The sequence below is a fragment of the Trichosurus vulpecula genome, chromosome 5 (genome assembly GCF_011100635.1).
Source record: "Trichosurus vulpecula isolate mTriVul1 chromosome 5, mTriVul1.pri, whole genome shotgun sequence".
In the NCBI taxonomy this organism is placed as follows: Eukaryota; Metazoa; Chordata; class Mammalia; order Diprotodontia; family Phalangeridae; genus Trichosurus; species Trichosurus vulpecula.
The window spans coordinates 199,857,253-199,876,851 of record NC_050577.1 but is presented as its reverse complement, the minus strand read 5'-3'; the positions used below and the strand labels follow the sequence as shown (position 1 = coordinate 199,876,851).

Here is a 19,599-nt window from a genome sequence, read left to right as displayed (position 1 = left end):
GCCGAATGAATTCGACTTCAGCCTTCTCAGGCAACGAAAAAAGTTTATTAAAGATTTGCCATAATAGATAGACTCTTAGGGAGCCTGAGCATTTGCATCACTAAAGCCAACAGGCCAGATCAATTTGACACAGACTGAGTCTGAGCTAGATTGAATCTGAGCATCTTCATGGAGGTAAAATGGATCTTATATACAGAAAGGTTGTGGGAGGGATCTAGGGTGGTCAAGTAGTCTGGGGTGATGGGAGGAAGGGTTACAGGGAGATTCGTGATAGGGCTGGGGTGAGGTCAGACTCCAGGGTGGGAAATAGCTGAAGGCTACCTGGAAATGACAGACAACAGAAGGCTAGGGTAACAGACTTGGGTATAGATATTTTGATAGGATGAAGGGTGGGAAATGGACAGAAGGAGGTAATCAGATGATGGAAGGCTGGCTATTTTCGCATGAAAAGCCAGATTAAGTGGGAAGATTCAGGGTGGGGCTCCCACAGTCTAAACCCCATCAAGAAAGATAGTGGTACCTTCAGTAGTAATAGCAAAGTTTGGAAGAAGGGAGAGTTTAGGGAGAAAGATAACGAGTTCTGTTTTGGATATGTAGAATTTCGAACTGCAAACTTAGAAAAAAGTTTTAAAATTGTTTTTAACATGTAATTGGGGAGAAAATAAAATATTATTTAAAAAACAGAAGATTCGATCAACAGGCATTCACTAAGGGCCTGCTATGTACTGGACACTGTGTTAGTTGCTAGAAATGAAGACACAGGTGTAAGGGTTTCTGCCCTCTGAAGCTTAAAACAGGGGGTGGGTAGAGCCAGGCAATATGAGGTAATTAGGAGGAAGGTACTAGTAGGAAAGGCCTCCTGCAAGAAGGTAAGAGTTTGGGCTGAGTCTTGAAGGAAACCAGGAGTTCTAAGAGGTGCAGAGGTAACGTGAGCATTTTTTTTTTTCAGGCACCAGGGACACCCAGAGCAAAAGCACAAATACAGGATATGAAGACGCCTAATGAGGAAGCCCTGTTTGGTTTAACCAGAGTGGGTGAGAAGGGTAGTAATATGTAATAAGACTGGAAAGGGACAGGTTCTGAAGGAATTTAAATGCCAACAATTTACATTTGGTCTCATAGATGATAGGGGAGCCAATGAAAGTTTGGTGGGGTTTTTTTGGGGGGGGGTTGACATTCAGACCTGAGCTTTAGGAAAGTCACTTTGACAGCTGGATGGTGGATGGATTGGAATGAGTTATCAATGAGGTAGGCGGTCATTACAACGGTCAAGGCAAGGGAACTTGAATTGGGTTGGGGGCTGCATGAATGGAGAGGAGGGGATGCAAGCGAGAGATGTTGTGAAGGCAGAATGAGGACCTCGGAGAACTTATGGCCTTTGAGGCGCGGAAAGTAAAAAAACAGAAACTGAATTGAAATTGCGAGTCAATCTGGAGAGGCAGAGCAGCGAGCTCGCCACCGCCCAGCTGAGAGTGGAGCAAGCGAGCTCAGCCGCTCCTCCCCCCGCCAGCCCCTCCCCGACGCCGCTCTCCCCTCGTCGTCTCCGATTGGCCAACGCCGTGAGGGTGTCCCTCTCCGCCGCCAATAGGAACGGAGCCGGCCGGCTGACCCGCGGCTCCGGGTGTGCGCAGGCGGAAGTCTTCGAGCGTCTGCGGCGCTGACTGAGCGGGGCTGCCGGCCACGAGGTCTTCAGAGCCTTTCCGTGGCTGCTCGTGGTGGTCTCCGCCGACCCCCGCCTCTCCTTCCCCAGACGCCGGGCTGAGAATGGCTCGTTTCGCTTTAACCGTTGTCCGACAGTGAGTAAGCACGTGGGAAGCGACGCCTTACCCTCTGTGTTGTGGCGTGCGGGTGGGGGCGCAGCCCTTTCCCCTTTGACCCTTCCCCTCACCCCGCCTCCCCCACCTCACCAGAGAGGCCGCTTTGCTTTTTGGGGAGGGAAGTAAAAGAAGGAGCAGCATCCGGTAGCCCCGACACATATACCCTTCTCGAGAGAGCCCCCCCCCCCCCCCCACTGTAGGCGCCTAACATCCAATCCCCACGATGAAGCTAAGAACACATCCCATCCAACCCCCTCATTTTACAATTGAGGAAACTGAGGCCCTGAGAGGTTACGAGACCTGCCCAAGGTCACACCGATTCGGTGTGGGAGTTGGTATTGGAACCCAAGTCATCTTGACTCCTGAACTAGTGTTATATAGAGCCCTGCCTCCTAGTCCGCATTTCACATCTTCAAGGGAAGGGGAATCCCCCGGTAGAGTCCTGCATCTTTGGAGCTGAGAGAGACTAGAGATGTAGTATGTTCTTCAAATGGGGGTGTGTGTGAAATTAATTTCTTAAAAATAGCATAATTCTTTAATGCCAATAATTATATTGATATTATTATGTTATAACATTTATAAATATAAATTGTTTGTATGTTAATAGGTTATGAAATATATTTATACACGTATTCATAAATAACTACATATTGTTTATAAACAATATAACTGATGCAACTAAGCCAATATAATTGAAATTAATTGTGATTTCTTTACTTTGTAGTCCTGTATATTTTATTTATTTAAAAACATTATTCTAAGAAGACTTTGCCATGTTGCTAGAGGGGTCAGCGAGACAACAAGAAAGGTTAAGGAAGCACCCCTGTTGTTGTCCTACCCTTACCACATTTATAGAGAAGGAAACCGATGCCCAGAGCAGTGAAGTTACTTGCTCTTAGCCCTAAGAGCATTAAGTGGCATTCAGAATTCCAGTAAAATCTTGTTGCACACGGTGAAGGTGACCTCCCTGTACTGTCTTCCGCACCTCCATCACCTTCGTGATCTCAGAGGTGACCTGATACATATAGCCTTGGAAAATCTCAGGTGTGGAAATGACTTCAGAGCTCATCTGTTCTAAACTGGACAGGAATAGTGATTCTCCTCACCCTAAACAAGTGGTCCACCATCCTTTCTTGTTTATGGACCTTCGGTTGTGATGAAAGAGTACTAGATTTTGAATCAGAGGACCTGGGTTCAACTTTGGCCATAGCGGCTTGATGTTGGTCTGATAACTTTCCACTCTAGGTTTTATTTTCCTCATTTGTAACATGAATAGATTAGACTAGGTGATTTCTGATTTCTAAGATGTGTTCCAGATCTAATTGAACGTGCTCTGGAGGTAGCAACTTTTCTCTAGGATAGGAGATCCAGTGCCTATCCATGTCCAGATGTGCAATTAGAACAAGGAATTAGACTAGTCATGGAAGGGATAGAATGCATTTTTCGTGTTAATCAGTTTCCCCTGCTTACCTCCAAATCTGAGTTTTCCTCCTTTGGGAATTGTGCTTCAATAGAGAGAGCACTGGAACTATGGTCAAGAAAAATCTAACCTAAATGAGACCTAATTCCACCCCACTAACTAGCTTTGTGACCTTGACTGGGCCCTTGATTTTTCAGCCTCAGGTTAAAATAAGGGAGTTGGACTAGAGATTCTCTTTGGTCCTTTTCCAGTTCTTACAAAGCATGAATCTATGAAAGTATGTAAAGTGAACTTGCCATCTAGAGGAGAGTAAGGGATTTCTGAGAGTCTGGATGTATTGAGCTATAAACTGTCTCAAAGAGCATCTAATTGATGAAACATCTTAGTATAAGAATGTTGGTTGGTCACCACCTCCATTACGTCTGTGCCCCCTGGCAAGTCACTTAAGTTCCCGACTCAGCACAAGCACTACCTTCTATTGAAAGTCTTTCCAACTGCTGGTGCAGTCACTCTCCAAATTACATTGCATTTAAATATATTTGTTTGTACGTATTTGTTCTGTATATATTTCATGTGGCCCCATGGTTGCCCCTGTTAGAAAATAAATCCTTGCCAGGGCAGATTGCTGCTTTCATTGTATTTACCTGTTTATGCTGTATCTAGCTTGTTTGTATGTACTTATTCACTTCTTTTCTCCCCTAATAGATTGTGAGCTCCTCGAGGGCAAGGACTGTTTTGCCCTTTTTTTGTATCCTCAGTGCTTAGTACAGTCCATGTTTTACTGTGTTAAATGCTTGTTGACAGACTATTTGTATCCCCATCGCTAGCACAGTGCCTGGCACAAAGTTGGAGCTTAATTAATACTTGTTTGAGTGATCAATGAACTTGTTTGAGCATTAGTTTCTAAGAGAAGAAATACATCCCTCCATCTAGTTTACATGGTGTCAGATTAAAATAGAAACAGGCCACTAATTTGTACATAAGGATCCTGACAAGCATCATATTGACTTTGTTTTTAAAATGTTTAAATGTAGTGTTATCTATGTGTTACAGGTGTTACAAACTCGTTTTGTTAAAACAAACTATTATTATAGGATTTGTGGGAAGGAATTGTTTCTTTTATATAAGTACTCCTGTGGGTTTTGGGAAACTGGAAACTGCCTCAGTCAATGCAGATCTGCTACTGTCCTAATAGTCTTAGAGACTGGCCTTGGGCACTGAAAGAATAAGTGACTTACCACTGTCACACTGTCAGTGTGTCTGAGACTGGCAAGACTTGAACTTCTGTTCCGAGGCCAAGGACTGCCTCTATTCACAATGCCAGCTGTTTTCAGACTTTTTGGTTTCAGGCCCGTTTGTACTCATGTATTTGTGACTCGAATGATTTGCATTTTCTTCTCTAGCTCGTTTGACAGATGAGGAAATTTAGGTAAACAGAGTTAAGTGACTTGCACAGGGTCACACAGCTAGGAAGTGTCTGAGGCCAGATTTTAACTCAGGAAGATGAGTCTTCCTGACTCCAGACTCTATCCACCTTACCACCAATTGCCCTATCAATATTTGCCATGTTAGACATGAAAGTATCTTAGTATGAAAATAGTTTTGACCTTACAAACCCCCTGAAAGAGTCTTGGGGTCCCCGGACCACAGTTTAAGAAGCTCTGCACTATGCTGTACTTCAAATTTATATCCACAGCATTTGTTGAATGTTAACAATTCTTGGTGCTCCTAAGCTGTTCTGTGACCTGTTAGTAGAACTATAATAGCATTTTATTTTCTGCTGGGGGAGCAATCTGTTTTTAAATGATACGTCTGATTCTTATCAAAGGGGCTTTTTGTTTTGTGACTGGTAGTGCAATTATGGCTAATTGAATCAATTTAAATATACTTTGGATTTAGAATCCTAGAAGCTTTACCTTTTTCTGAAAGCACCAAGCAAATGTTTCTAAACTACTACCTCTTGAAATTAATGTCATTTAAATTTCCTATTAGAATTCTGATTGCTGAGCTATTAAGAAACCAAGAATTAATTTAGCAGTTAAATTTCATATGTGTATTCTATGTAAAACTTGATAATGTTACTTGCTGAAGCATTATAGGCATACCCTTCCTAACTGGCATTTAGTGAACTGTTCCTTAAAATCAGTGTTATGAATATTTTACCACGTTGGTTCAAATATTATTCCATTTTACCCCTAAAGTAGGATCTCTTTGAAGGAGGAGGGAGGACCAAATGTGCATATAAAAACAACTAGGTTTTTTACAAACCCAAATTGAGGAAAAATAGGTCCTGTATTTGGAATTGGTTTTGTAATGATATGAGGACATTGTTTCATGTATGCAAGTAACAGATTTTTAAATTAACTCATTTGCCAAAGGTGCTAGGAGAATGCAATCTTAGTCTTTTCCATAATAATAACTCACTAATTCCTATTACTTTAACTCAAAAAACATTCACATCATTGCCTTGGTCTTTCATTTTGGGGAAGCTCTTTAATTAATTGAATTATGAGTTTTTAAGTTGTTAGGATTGGCTAGGAAATGAGAAATTCTAGACTTCAAAAAAGGTGATTTAGTTTAAAGTACAGTGGAGAATAGCCTGCAAAAATGAGTGGAGTCTATTTGTAGAACCTATAAATGGCTGGTCATGAGACTCTTGGCATAAACACTTGTATTCTGGCAGAGCCCTGGTATTTGGAAATGGATCATACTCTGCAGAATGTGAAATTGAGTGTTGTTACTATGAACTCCTTCATAATACACTGCTCTGGACTGCTAGTTCCATTTGCCTTTACTGCCACTATCATAAAAGTAGTTTTAACTTTGAGGGGACACAAATAAAATGGTTTTGTTACTACTTTAAGTTATGTATGTGTGTGTGCACACACCCATGCATGTATGCATGTGCGTGCACATGTGCATATGTATACATATGTGTACATTCATAGGTATGTATATACATTTGTATATATATGCATGTGTGTAGATGTAGATTTTTATGTACGTGTTTGTAGACATAGAAATACAATTGAAATATGTAACAAGTTTAATTTCCTATGTAATCCTTTCATATTCTATGTATAATGTTTGTATTGATGATTAAGTTTACAATTAAAAAAAATTTAAAACTATTTTAAGGCTTTGGATTAAATAGTAAAATTATTTAGCTTTCTATCTTCTTTCTTCATTTCCTAAAGTAAAATAAACTTATTGTTCCAGAAATTCAATGAATAGCTGTCCAGTGGATTGAAGCTATAAAATTAAACATTAAGACTTGTTGAAGGGCTGTCCTGGAAGAGACCAGGGGTTCCTAACTTAGGGTCTGTGAACTTGTTAAAAATATTTTGATAACTGTTTTAATATTATTGTTTTCCTTTGTAATCCTACTTATTTTAATTTTTTGCATTTAAAAACACTATTCTGAAAAGAGGTCCTTAGGCCTCAACAGACTGCCAAAAGAAGTCCACGACATACAAAAAGGTTTAAGAACTTTTGGATTAGATTGTTCTGTACAATCTGAGAGTGCAGAACTCAGAGTAGTAAATATAACTTGCAGAGTAGCTTATTTCAGCTTGATAGAAGGCAATTCTTCCTACAGAGCTGTGAAGAAGTAGGATGGCCTGCTTTATGAGGTAGTCTTTATGTGGAAGCTACGTGACTACTTGTCATTAAAAATGTTCGAAGGAGGGATCTCTGTTTTGGGTTAAGTGGGCTCAGAAATGCTTTGAAATGCTGATTCCAGAAATAGGCCTTGGAGTCAGAGAACATTGGAACCATGGGCAATAACCTCTCTATGCTGCAGTTTGTTGTACTACCAACTTTTTTGTCTTTTTTTTGGTGAGGCAAGTGTTTTATAAACTGTAGAATACTACATGAAGTGAGTTATTAATAGTATTTGTAATAATAACAACATATAAATTGTACCTCAAATAAATGGATGCTTATAGATGATTAGTGTCAGTAAAATTTAGGACCATAAATCACAGGATCAAAGATTTAGAACTGCAAGAAATAGCAGAGGTCTTCTAGACCAGCTGCTTCATTTTACCGATGAAGAAACTGAGCCCCGGAGAGGTTCTGTGGCTTGCCAAGGTCAGACAGTGGGAGAGCTGGGATTTAAATAAAGCTTCACCAACTTTCAATCCAATGTTCTTTCCCCTGTATTGTGCTGCCTCCGTTAAAGACCTTTTGGACATTATTTCAAATATTTGTATTTCTGTAGGTTATATTGTGATATAAGTTATACCTTCATCACCTTCACTGTATCATCATTGTAAGAGTTTTGTTGTATTTTTTCCTTGTCTCAAAATAGCATGATATGATAATCAGAGTATATTTCTCTCTATTTCAGTGGAGAAACAAGATATAACAGAGAGAAAATACTTCAAGGTTGGTCTAATCCTACTGCAAATACAACTTTGTTTTGGAAATCTCCTTTAATGTTACCATGATCTAGCTAATAAGAGTTTTAAAAAGCATCAGAATAGCTGGAATATGATCAGAGCAATTTATTTGATTACTTTAGAAGTGAACCGAATGCAAAGAACGGTTTTCCAAAGTGATTCTTCATGAGTGACTTCAAAAGAGAGCAAAATCAACTGATTAAAGAGTTTTATTACAGTTGTTTTAAAAATAAACTGGCCAAACTAGAAATGATTTGGTATAATAATTGTCACTGCATGGTGTTAATGCTGTTTTCTTAATTTAGTTCCAAGTTCAGTAGCAAAGAGGAGGGAGGACTAAATAGAAGTCTCCTGTTTCTACACATGATTTTATTCTGAACAGACTCTTCTGATTAGTCCTCTTAACTTACAGTCAGATCTTTTGAGTTTTAAGCTCCCTGATACCTAACTAAACAGACTATTTTTGTACTTTGCTCCTGAAAATATTTAGCTTCATTTTGTGATAAAGGCAGCTCATTCCTGGGGTTTACAGAAACTGATTTTCATTCCTGGTGTATTCAAATCTATGTTCCTGGAACAAATCTGATTTTTCATTCTGTGATTCTCTTGCCCCACTTCCTCAATCCTAAATGAAGCTTTCTTTTTGATATGTACTCCACCCAAAGTTAGTCTGTAGACTTGACCTCTTTATCAAAATGTTTCTTGCTGTTATTTACCTCCTGAGCTAAAGAAGTCAGCAGTATGAGTGGGTAAAATTATTTGCTGTGCATGAACATACCATAAAGTAAGGTAGGGGAGGGCTTGTAGTAAAATAAAAGATTTCATTCATTTAGGGTGATAATGTGGAAGGAGTAGAAAAAATAACTAACCCCTAGAAAGCCAGTGATGCTGCATAAGGCCAGAAACTTTGCCTTGGGCCACTAAATTAGTTTAACTGTGTAGCTAATTGGACCAAAGAAAACACCACAAGTTCATTTTAAACAGATTGATTTTATCCTAAGCAGTGAACACCCCCCCCCCCCCCCATTCAGAGGACATATAGTGAGGCACACCCCTTCCCCCCTCCCCCATGTCTGGCACATAGTAGATGCTTAATAAATGTCTATTGAATGAATGAGAGGAATGAGTTTTCCAAACTGGGAATGGGTGACTTCCATTTAAAGCACATGTAAACAAAGTAATTCATTCAGCAAATGGTTTTAAACTGGATAGTTTGTGCAAATCACTGTGTTAGGCTCTAAGGAAAAAACAAAAATGAATAAGACAAGTTTCTTGCTGTCACACAGATCTTACCATTGTTCACTTGGATGAACATGAGTTCCAAAAAGCCACTAAAGAAGAGGTTGGAATAAAGAAAAAAGAGAAAAATAATGCAAATGGCTAATAAGACTAAAGGTAGTTGAGTGTTCTTCACTAAGGCATTAACTTATATAAAATGTTCTTTTGGGATACAATTGATTTGAACTACTAATTCCTTATGGATGCCTCATTTCTCTGCTGAGCTTTATGGAAGACACAACCAGCTCATCTTCTCATTGAACAAATGTAGACAGTGAAATAATGAAATTCTGATTCTCTTAAGTGAGTTTCCTTCCTTCCTTTCTTAGGACAAGGTGTAGATGTGCCCCTTTCGGAAACTGGTTTTAGACAAGCAGCAGCTGCTGGTGAATTTCTTAGTAACGTGAAGTTTACTCATATTTTCTCAAGTGATCTCATGCGTACAAAACAGGTAAGCCCTTATTTGGGATTAATCCTTAGTAGCTCTATTGACTTTTTTATGCTTAAGGACCATTAGATATTTTAAAAAGCTACACACAAATGGAAGATCAGATCTTAAATGTATTGTGGTAATAGCTGCTAAGGACTAGGAAATAAATAATATATTCATTTTAATTTTAAAAAACCTTTTGAATGCTACCATATATTAAATGTTTTCTCTACCTATTAATTAGGTAGGTAGATACATATTAAAAGTAAATAAATCTATATCAGGAATTTTCAAACAATGGCCTGAGGGCCAGTTCTGGCCCACTGCATGTTGTACTGTATATAAAAATATAAAAACCATTCTAACCTCATGGACTCTACAAAAACAGAAAACAGGCCAAATTTGGTTCATGGGCCAAGTTTGCTGATGCCTGATCTATGTCAACATGGGGATGAGACAAGGAATATTAATTTTAGTCATTAAGAGATACATGTCTGTCTTGTTTTTTGACCTATAGGTAAAATTTCATATAACTCATTTTCACAGCTACTCAAAGCAAATTATTTATGAAAAGAGAACTAATGCAATTTATATTTTCAGACCACTGCCAAGATTTTGGAGAAAAGCAGATTCTGTAAAGAAGCAACAGTAAACTATGATAGAAGACTTCGAGAAAGGGTAAGTGTTGAGGATTCTTGCTGTGGTGTTGGAAAAACATGTGCCTTTCCAAAATTAATCAAGAAGTCACTTTATTTGGAAAAATAATATGACTTTATATTAGATGACATGGTGTTTTCTGATGAAGGGATACTTGAAAAGCTTTGGAAACTCTCCTATACGTTCCCCATATAGATTTTCAGCTAGTGTGGAATTGAAAATTGAGATCCCACTGTATTTTGTACTATTTTGTTAAGTCTTAATCAGTTTACTATGTATAAATAATCAATATACTGTGTATTAGTTACTCTCTCTTAATATATGAATTTGAACTCCTCAGGCCTGCAGCTGTAAGTTCCCCTCCTCAGGAGTTTCCAGACACAAAATTCTAATCCTGTTCTACTAATCTGTCAGAAATTGCTAGTATATAAGCTGCAAGTGCCCTGTTCTCCCTCATAAACTGCCAGCCACAGGACTTCGCAGAGGATATCTGTCTACCTGGTGATAAACTGATGTAATTTGTGGTTAGTGATCTTAGCACTGACCAGTCAGATGTGAGATATGTTTCTGTTGTGCCAGATTGATGTCATTTTCCGTTTTTAGGTTCCTTTGTAGGATATAAAAGAACTGTTTTCATTGTCAGGTTTGTTCTTGGCTGCTGAGGAGCCTTGGATCTCATTGGCAGTTGCTAGCTTTGCTAATAAATTGATCATGCTTGGAACTCTGTTTCAGTTTCTTTTTACCATCAGTTTTTATTATGACACTAGTATGGTCTTTATATTTATTTTAATTTGTTCCATACAGTTAACCTGAGGACATAATGGTAGGTAACAATCTAGCTATTTCTGGTTCTGTGTATTAGGTGTATAGAACTATGCCTCTTAGGCAACCTAGTGAATCTCTCCTAAATGCATGATGATGAGAGTTCTTATTTTCATTTTTAGTATAGAAGAGTAGTGGGGAGAAACATTTGGGCTGTAAGTCTTGTATTAGAAATGGGTATTATTGTGTTGCAAATACCTTAAACTGTTATTTTTTCTGTTGTACTGTTGCAGAAATATGGAATTGCAGAAGGCAAACCTCTGTGTGAATTAAAAGCATTGGCCAAAGCAGCTAGGGAACAGTGCCCTGATTTTACACCTCCTGAAGGAGAAACATTAGATCAGGTATGCTACCACTTATTTGGAATTGCTATTTACACAAAATAACTAAAATTTGACTCAGTTAGCAGAGGGCTAATACAAATATATTAGAGTATCATCTCCATGATAATAAAAAAAACGGGAGCTTATTCTCCCCTCCCACCCCTACTGTTACTCCCAGGTCTAGTTTGATGATTGGATGTAGGGAAGCTGAGTATGAAATTGCTTCCTAGTACAGTTGGTGAAAATCCTACGATCATCTTAATATTGCATTATGGTCTGTAAAGGATGAACTTATATTTCTGCCCTTTTATATTTTTTTTATTTTTGATGCCTTTATGCCCGATGTGGAAGTATATTAAATACCTCTTTTTAGAGAGGTATTTTTTCAACTAGAAATTATAAGAAATAAATATTTCTCTAGTTGAAAAATCCTTTGCAGACTTGTCCCCTTAGAAAAATTAGTTAGGTTAAGAACAAAAGAACACATGGATTAAGAGTGGCGAACTTGGAACTTGAGTACCTCTTGTCTGGTTTAAAATATTGCCTTCCCTGAAATGGTCCAATGACCCATCTTAGGACGTTCTTTTTTCCTCCATTCTCAGTAGCTATGATGCAGCCCTCTCTATTGAAAATGACTAAGCTACTGATAACAGGGAGGAGGTCCGTTGTATTACTGCAAGAGGAACATTTAAGAAACTGAGTTGTGACTTTTTTGGTAATGTTAACTCCAACTGTAGTTTTTAATATAATCCGTCTCTTCTTCAAAATACTTATGGAGGTTACCTCTAGTTATGAAGTAGAGAGGAAAATGCCCAGGTAATGGGAGAACTATGACAGTTTGGACATATCTCTTTCTAAGCTAGAAATGGCTTAAATTTAAAATACAAATAAGTGAAAAACAAATTGCTTCTGACATCCTTGTAGCTAAAATAAGGGACACAGTTTTAATATTTTTCTTTGATATTTAACATGTGATTATTTTTTATAAAGTATTGTGAGATGCTCAGAAATGGGCATTATTTAATATTTCCATTCATAAATCAACATAGGTTAGTCAAATCTAATTTTTCCAACTGTTTATTCAGCTCTGTATTTTCATTATCTTTCTTTTGGATTTATACAGCTCTGAGAGAATATTAAAGTTTAACATAGTCATGCTATCGATGTCTTTTTATGTACTTAGTATGCTTGAGAATGTGCTGTTTGATGCATATACAGTTAATGTTTTTCATTGATTCTTTTAAGGATCATATATTTTCCCTGTTTGTCTTTTTTGGCATTATAAATTTGTATTGTTGCCTTATCTGAGAATGTAATTACTTCTCATTTTTTCATTTGTTTTAAAAGCAATTCTTATATATGACCATCGTCATAACATTTTTTGGGGTTTATTTTTTTTTATGCTGAACTTAAGAAATTAAAACAAGCATTTCAATCATAGCATAGTAGAATAGATGCTTATACGTGAAAATACAGATCTATTGTGTACAACTTGCTGTTCTTTTAAAATATATAATAAAGTTAACATTTAACTTTATTTTCCCTTCCCCCTTTCCACCCCCAGCCCCCCAGAGATGGCTACCATTAGACACAAATATGTGTGTGTATTTTTAAAACCATTCTATACATACTTGTATTTATCAGTTCTTTCTCTGGATTCTGATAGCATCTTCCTTCATAGGTCCTTTGTAGTCAGTTTGGATGTTTATAATAGTCAAAATGACTTAGGCGGTTACTGTATGCATTGTTCTTGGTTCTGCTCACTCTGCTCTCCAATATTTCATGCAGGTCTAGCCATGTTTTCCCAAGATCACCAAGCTCATCATTTCTTATAGTGCAGTAGTATTCATCACCATCATATCCACTTGTTACTCGTCTCCCCAAATGATGGGCATCCCTGCTATTTCCAGTACTTTGCCTTCACAAAGAGAGCCGCTGTAAATATTTTAGAGCATAGAGGTTCTTTTCCTTTTTCCCTAATCATCTTGGGAAAAAGATGTAGTAGTGGTATTGCTGGGCCAAAGGATATAAGCAGATTAATAACTCTTTGGGCATAATTCCAGATTATTCTCCAAAATGGTTAGGTTAGTTTGTAGCTCCACTAACAGTGAATGTGTTGCAGTTTTTCCACATCCACTCCAACTTTCCACTTCTGTCATTTAATTTGCATTTCTCTAATCAATAATGATTTTAGAGTATTTTTCATAGGACTATAAATTATCTTGATTTCTTCATCAAAACATTGCCAGTTCATATCATCTTTGATCATTTTATCAATTGGGGAATGACTTATATTCTTAGAAGTTTGATGAAGTTTTTTTTTTTTAATCTCATATTTGAGATGAGAAAGCTTTATCTGAGAAATTGTCTATAAATTGCCCCAATTCTCTGCTTTCCTTCTGATCTTCTACATTGGTTTTATTTGTCCAAAACCTTTTTAATTTAATGGAACCAAAATTATCCGTTTTATACCTCGCACTGCTCTCATAAATTGCTCTCCTATCCATAAGTCTGATAGGTAATATGTTCCATCTTTTAGATTCTCTTGCAATACCTCCCTTTATATGTAGGTGATGTAAGTATTTTCATCTTGGCAAATGGTGTAAGATATTGGTCTATGCCCAATTTCTGCCAGACTGCTTTCCAGCTTTCCCAATAATTTTTACCAAATAGTGGATTCTTATCCCCAAAATTAAGTCTTTACACTTGTTAAAAAAGGTACTATAGTCATTTGCTGCTGTAGTATGTTTACTCTGTTCTGTTGATCCACCTTTCTATTTCTTAGCCAGTACCAGATAGTTTCATAGCATTTTTTGGAGGTGATTTTTTTGATTGCTTCAGCTTGAGGTTCTGAGATTTCCTCAGCTGTATATTCTTTTGTTGTACTGTACTTTAATAGGTCCATTGCAATTTCTTTTTTCTTTGCTCAAGATATAAAATGTTCAGATTTACCATGTTTGGTTTAATTGTTGGTTAATTTGCATTTCTTGTAAATTTTTAATTTATAGTAATAAAGAGTTCTTATTATGAAAGAAAGCATCAATACATGGAGATTCTGATAGGAAAACAGCACTGGAAGGATTTATTATAAAACATACACTTATATGCCAGGGTGTACCAAAGACGTTCCAAGGAGTTTAGAATTTTCTGGTTATAATTATATACATATTTATGAAAAATATCTTTTGTGGGCTATAAAACTGTGCATACCATTTGACCTAGCAGTACCACCTCTAGGTCTGTATCCCAAAGAGATCATAAAAATGGGAAAAGGACCCACATGTACAAAAATATTTATAGCAGCTCTTTTTGTGGTGGCCAAGAATTGCAAATTGAGAGGATGGAATATTATTGTGCTATTAGAAATGATGAGCAGGTAGACTTCAGAAAAACCTGGAAAGACTTATATGAACTGATGCAGAGTGAAGTGAGCAGAATCAGGAGAGCACTGTACACAGTAACAACTACATTGTGTGATGACTGACTTTGACAGACTTAGCTCTTCTCAGAAGTGCCAGCATCTAAGACAACTCCAAAAGATCATGATGGAAAATGCTGTCCACCTCCAAAGAAAGAATTTTGGAGTCTGAATACGGATGGAAGCATACTATTTGCTCTCCTTTTCTTTTATTGTTTTGTTTTCTTTCTTCTTTCTCTGTGGTTCCTCCCATTAGTTCTAATACTTCTTCACATCATGACTAATGTGAAAATATGTTTAATATGAACATATAAGAGTAGAGCCTATGTCAGATTGCACACCATCTTGGGGAGGGGAGAAGAGAGGGAAGGGGAGAAAATTTAATACCCAAAATCTTATGGAAGTGAATGTTGAAAACTAAAAATAAATAAGTGATTAAAAAGAAAAATATCCTTTGTCATTCTTATTACCTTGCTTAATCCTGGTTTATTGAGGAATATATAAAAGGGATAAGTCTAGGCTAGGGCTGGGGAACCTGCAACCTTGAGGCCACATATCAAAGGCTTCCAGGTCCTCAAGGGTGGCCCTCGGACTGGATTCAGTCAAAGGACCTAGAGGCCTCTGATATGTGGCCTCGAGGCTGCTCATTGCCCACCCCTGCACTTTAGGCAGTGTAGAAGAAGATAAATTAATTCTGTACTCTGTGTTTTAGGCACAGGTCTTCCTGAAGCTCATTAATTTAATATAAATGTAATATCTAAGCTATTTCTGGCTTAGAGAGATGTCCGAATTGGCATTTTCCTCCATTTACCATTCTTCTCACTACAGAAGAAAACAAAGAGGACCTCTTCCTCCTCATCAATATCTTAAATTTTTCTCCACGGAGAAGGCATAGCCTTGGTGAAGATACAAAAACAATAATGAAACAGTTCTTTTCCTTCTAGGCACTTTCAGGAAATAAACTGGTAATGGAAGTATGGGCAGAAATCAGGGAATACCTAGTTGAGGTCAAGAGAAGCTGGGAAGGTCACAAACCAGGTAGGATGTGAGTGGCCATGAAGACCTTCAATATTCTGCTTCAGACCGAAATCGTATTAAAAGGTGAAGTAGGGACAGATAAAAAGGCTTACAGAAAGGTGTCAAATTGAAGAAATACCAAGTAGGGTAACTTGGAAGGTGTAGGTAATAGTTAGTAACAGATGTCAGCAGGCCTTGGAAAATGCTTTGACTATATTTAACTTGTTTTTTTAAACAAATGAGGTTAATCTTACTTAGCTTTGTTTTTGTATCCCCAGTGCTGAGCACAGAGCCTGGCACATAGTTGCTCAATAAATACTTGAATATTTGTTGAATTGATAAAATTTGTTATATTTCTAGCTTATCTGATACCTACAATAGTTCCTGGAATATGATAAATGCTTAATTTGTTTGTGGGTTGATTAATTGCCATGTGCAGCTTGAAAGGCTGATGTAAAACCTTTAGCATTTCAGTGTGGGTCAGCTGTTGACAAGTGCAGATATTGCAACCCCTTTACAGTTACCAAGAGTTGCTGTGAATGAAAAAATATTACCAGCTTCACTGAACTTTAGCAAGGCCAGTCCTCGAATGATAGCCATTGTCAGACTTTTATTCAGAGCCTTCTTCCAGTTTACTGTAGGACTTGATAGAACTTGGGCTGCATTGTCATGGACTTTTTGCACCCGGTATTGCTTCTGCCATAATGATGTATCAGAGAAGGAGGACCGTTTTTTTGACTGGATCGTTGATTCCTTTGGTTTAGGGAACAAATGGTAAGGAAACCTGTTATAGCAATTTGCGTTGACACCTGCTCTGCCTCATAGAGGGTCAGTCTCATTGCCTGGGACACTGAACCATTAAGTGATCTGCCTAGAGCACCCCACCTTCAGTATATATCAGAAGACTTGAATCTAGGCCTCCCTGACTTTGAAACTTTCTCTGTCTACTGCTCGCAAGTGACACAAATCATATAGATGTTTTAAACAAATGAACAGATTAGAGAAGTGATTGTACCCCTGTACTCTGTGCTGGTCACCATGTCTTGAGTACCATGTGTTGTTTGGGGAAATACATTTTAGAGGACATTGATAACCTGGGGCTTCTCTAGAAAAGATACCACCATCTTTAAATACTTTAAGAGTTATCTCTCTTGAGAAAGAGGGATTAGATATAAACTCCTGTTCTCCAGAGGGGTCAGAGAATAGGAACCAATGGGTCAAAATTTGGGAAAGATAAATCTTGCCTCAACATAAGGAAAAACTAGAAATTACATTTCCTAACCTAAAATCTAATGGATCCCTTTGTGAGATAGTAGATTGCTTGTTTCTAGAAAGAAGGCTGGATGACCATTTGCCTTATTAAGGATCATGGGGAAAGGAATTTATGCTGCAGGCGTGACTTGATCTAAATCACCTTTGAGTTCCCTTTTAGTTATTTAGTTATTATTATCAAAATCCGTGATTTGGAAGAACAAGTCTCTGATTTTAATGAAATGTTAAAATGGGATTATCAAAGCCAGAAGAGCAGTCAAGCTTATAGGATATTCCTCATTTATTTGTTTGTTTGTTTGTTTGCAGGTGAAATTACGAGCAAAGGACTTTTTTGAATTTCTTTGTCAGCTGGTCCTGAATGAAGCGGGTCAGAAAGGACAGCCTAAGGCAGGAGTGATGGACAGTGGCCTGGAGGCCTTTCTAACAGAAACGTTTCCATTAGGAAGCAATTGTGGATCTGATCTTAATTCAGACAGTGTTGCCCAAGTGTTAGATGCTAATATATTGGTGGTAAGTCATGGGGCTTACATGAGAAACATGTTTACTTATTTTGTGGTTGATCTGGAGTGTACCTTACCAGCAAATCTAAGCAAATCTGAACTCAGTTCAGTCAGCCCCAATACAGGGATCAGTCACTTTATAATAAATGTAGAACAAGGTGCTAATGGAATTAAAACAACCATAAAGTGCATTTGTATTAATCTGCAGGATCACCTAGCCAAAGTGACAGAAAGTGCCTAGGCCCAAATAAATCATTAGGATTTTCATATTTTTTTGTCATTGAGGGGGGCACCTTGTTTCCAGTAGTTATATCCCAAGTTCTTATAAAAGCTTTCAGAAATAGGTTATACTTGGTTGTATATGGAAAGGTAGTAACATAAGAACACTAAGTAAAACCCAGGGAATAAGTTAAAGTATGTTTTGAATGCAACTACTGGCATTTTCCAAAAGAAATGCCACTGTTTCCTGCCAGGTTTTGACTTTGAATAGAAATGGAAATGTCCATGTTGACGAAATCCAGTGTTGTCAAATGAAGTATTATAACTTTGTTATAAAATATAATTTGTTATCATGGTATTGAATGTATTTCTTTGTTGTGCTAAATATTAGCACTGAGGATGGTTATTTTTTAATAACACTACCACGATTTAGAAAAGAATTGCTTATGTCTAAGGACTTTTTTCCTTTTTATTCAATTGTGACTAGATTTTGCAGCTAATTTATCAGATCGTGTTTTTTGTTTTGTTCTACTTTGTTTCGTGTTTTTTGTTTTGTTCTACTTTGTTTCTTCTTATGTTGATGTTTGGGTTTTTTATGGCTGAAGATAAATATAGCCTTTGTGATTGGCTTTTAGTGAATAACATACTGTATTATTTCATGACCTTTTTTGGTGTTTGGAAAAGAACTATTTATTATGAAATGTCTTCTACTGTAGAGTGCCTCTCTATGCTAAAGGAATCTACCTTATGAATAAAACATTTATCAACATGAAGATTATAAAAAATAAAGTAACATTAATTTTTCTTGTGGAGAAAATAATTGCTTGGGGCATTTATAAATGATTGCTTAGGAAGAATAAGTAAAGCCCAAATTATTAGAACAAAATAGGCTGCTGAATCACAGAAGTTTGGAGCAATACTTGATTTAAAGCAAAGGATAGGGGAGGATTTTTAGAAGTCATCTCACATGAGAGAAAGAGCACTACCCTGGGAACCCGAGAAACCTTGGTCCAAATCCTAGTTTTGCTACTAGTAGTTGTGTGCCCTTTGGCAGGATCCTCCTTTCTGACCTTCAGTTTCCTTATCTGTTAAATAAGGGGTTGGACTAGAGTTTCTCTGATGTCCCTTCCATTTCTGACATTCTGAGGATCTAAGTAGGAAAAGATAAAATTCAACTCGGTTCCTAAACGGCACTGTCGGGTAAAAGGTAAACCAGTGGAGGAAAGGATGAGGCCTGTGAAGCAGCCTTGAAAACTAAGTACAGCTGCTCAGAGAATGAGGAAAGAGGGTGGGTTGGTGTGGTATGAAAAGCCCCAAGTTTAGCTCAAGGCAGGATCCAGTGTTGAGTTGCAGCTCTTGTCATTAATATCCATTTGGGCAAGTTATTTCATTTCTTTGGGCCTCAATTTTTTCATCTATAAAATATGGGGGTTGGACTAGATAACCTGAAAGGTCCCTCCCAGCTCTGAATCTTAGGATCCTTTGTAGATAATGGGCTATACAAAACTAAAAGAATCAGCCTGATGTCAGAGTCCAAGGCCTGGAGTTAGAAGGTCTCAGTGCCAGTTCTGGTTCTGTTCATTTAATCTGAGTCCCCTCCTTTGTTCATTTGAGATGAGCCTCACTCTTCTTACCTCCCTTCCTCCATAATGGTTTACTTTGATTCTTGAGCACCCCAGTTATAAGAAATACCAAGTTACTTTGCTCTCCTGTTCACTTCTGCTATTCCTTTTATCCTTCCTTCTCTTTCCCCTCTTTAAACCCTCAAAACAGAGCTGATCTACCCCCATACCCCCAGGTCCAGGACCTCTTATTTAACTCTCTCAGTACTGTTTGAAGACGTTAAAGTTCTGGAGAGAGACTTGTTTCTTTTCAGTCTATCATAATGTTAATTATCATCACATAGCTCCTTCTAGTTGCTCAAATGAATTTGCCTATCTAGGTTTCTCTGGACTCTTGTATTTGTTTTTTTCTTAACAGCTTTTATTTTGTATTCATATCTTATTTATTAAGCATTATTTTC

The 19,599-nt window shown here is 37.6% G+C and overlaps 1 protein-coding gene across 1 annotated transcript; it reads left to right on the top strand.

Annotated features, from left to right (window-relative positions):
• Positions 1–1,619: 1,619 nt before the first annotated feature.
• On the top strand, positions 1,620–18,380 carry TIGAR (TP53 induced glycolysis regulatory phosphatase). The gene is made up of 6 exons (XM_036760869.1): positions 1,620–1,796; positions 7,589–7,626; positions 9,248–9,369; positions 9,949–10,026; positions 11,061–11,171; positions 17,164–18,380. The coding sequence occupies exons 1-6, from the start codon at positions 1,765–1,767 to the stop codon at positions 17,596–17,598; spliced, it is 816 nt and encodes a 271-aa protein (XP_036616764.1). The 5' UTR covers positions 1,620–1,764; the 3' UTR covers positions 17,599–18,380.
• The last annotated feature ends 1,219 nt before the right edge of the window (positions 18,381–19,599 follow it).

Bases quoted from the DNA above. Each gene is read 5' to 3' on its own strand.
- TIGAR (XM_036760869.1), top strand. From the start codon at position 1,765: ATGGCTCGTTTCGCTTTAACCGTTGTCCGACA. The intron at 7,627-9,247 runs GTTGGTCTAATC...TTCCTTTCTTAG, and splicing joins CAGAGAGAAAATACTTCAAG to GACAAGGTGTAGATGTGCCC. The intron at 9,370-9,948 runs GTAAGCCCTTAT...TTATATTTTCAG, and splicing joins ATCTCATGCGTACAAAACAG to ACCACTGCCAAGATTTTGGA.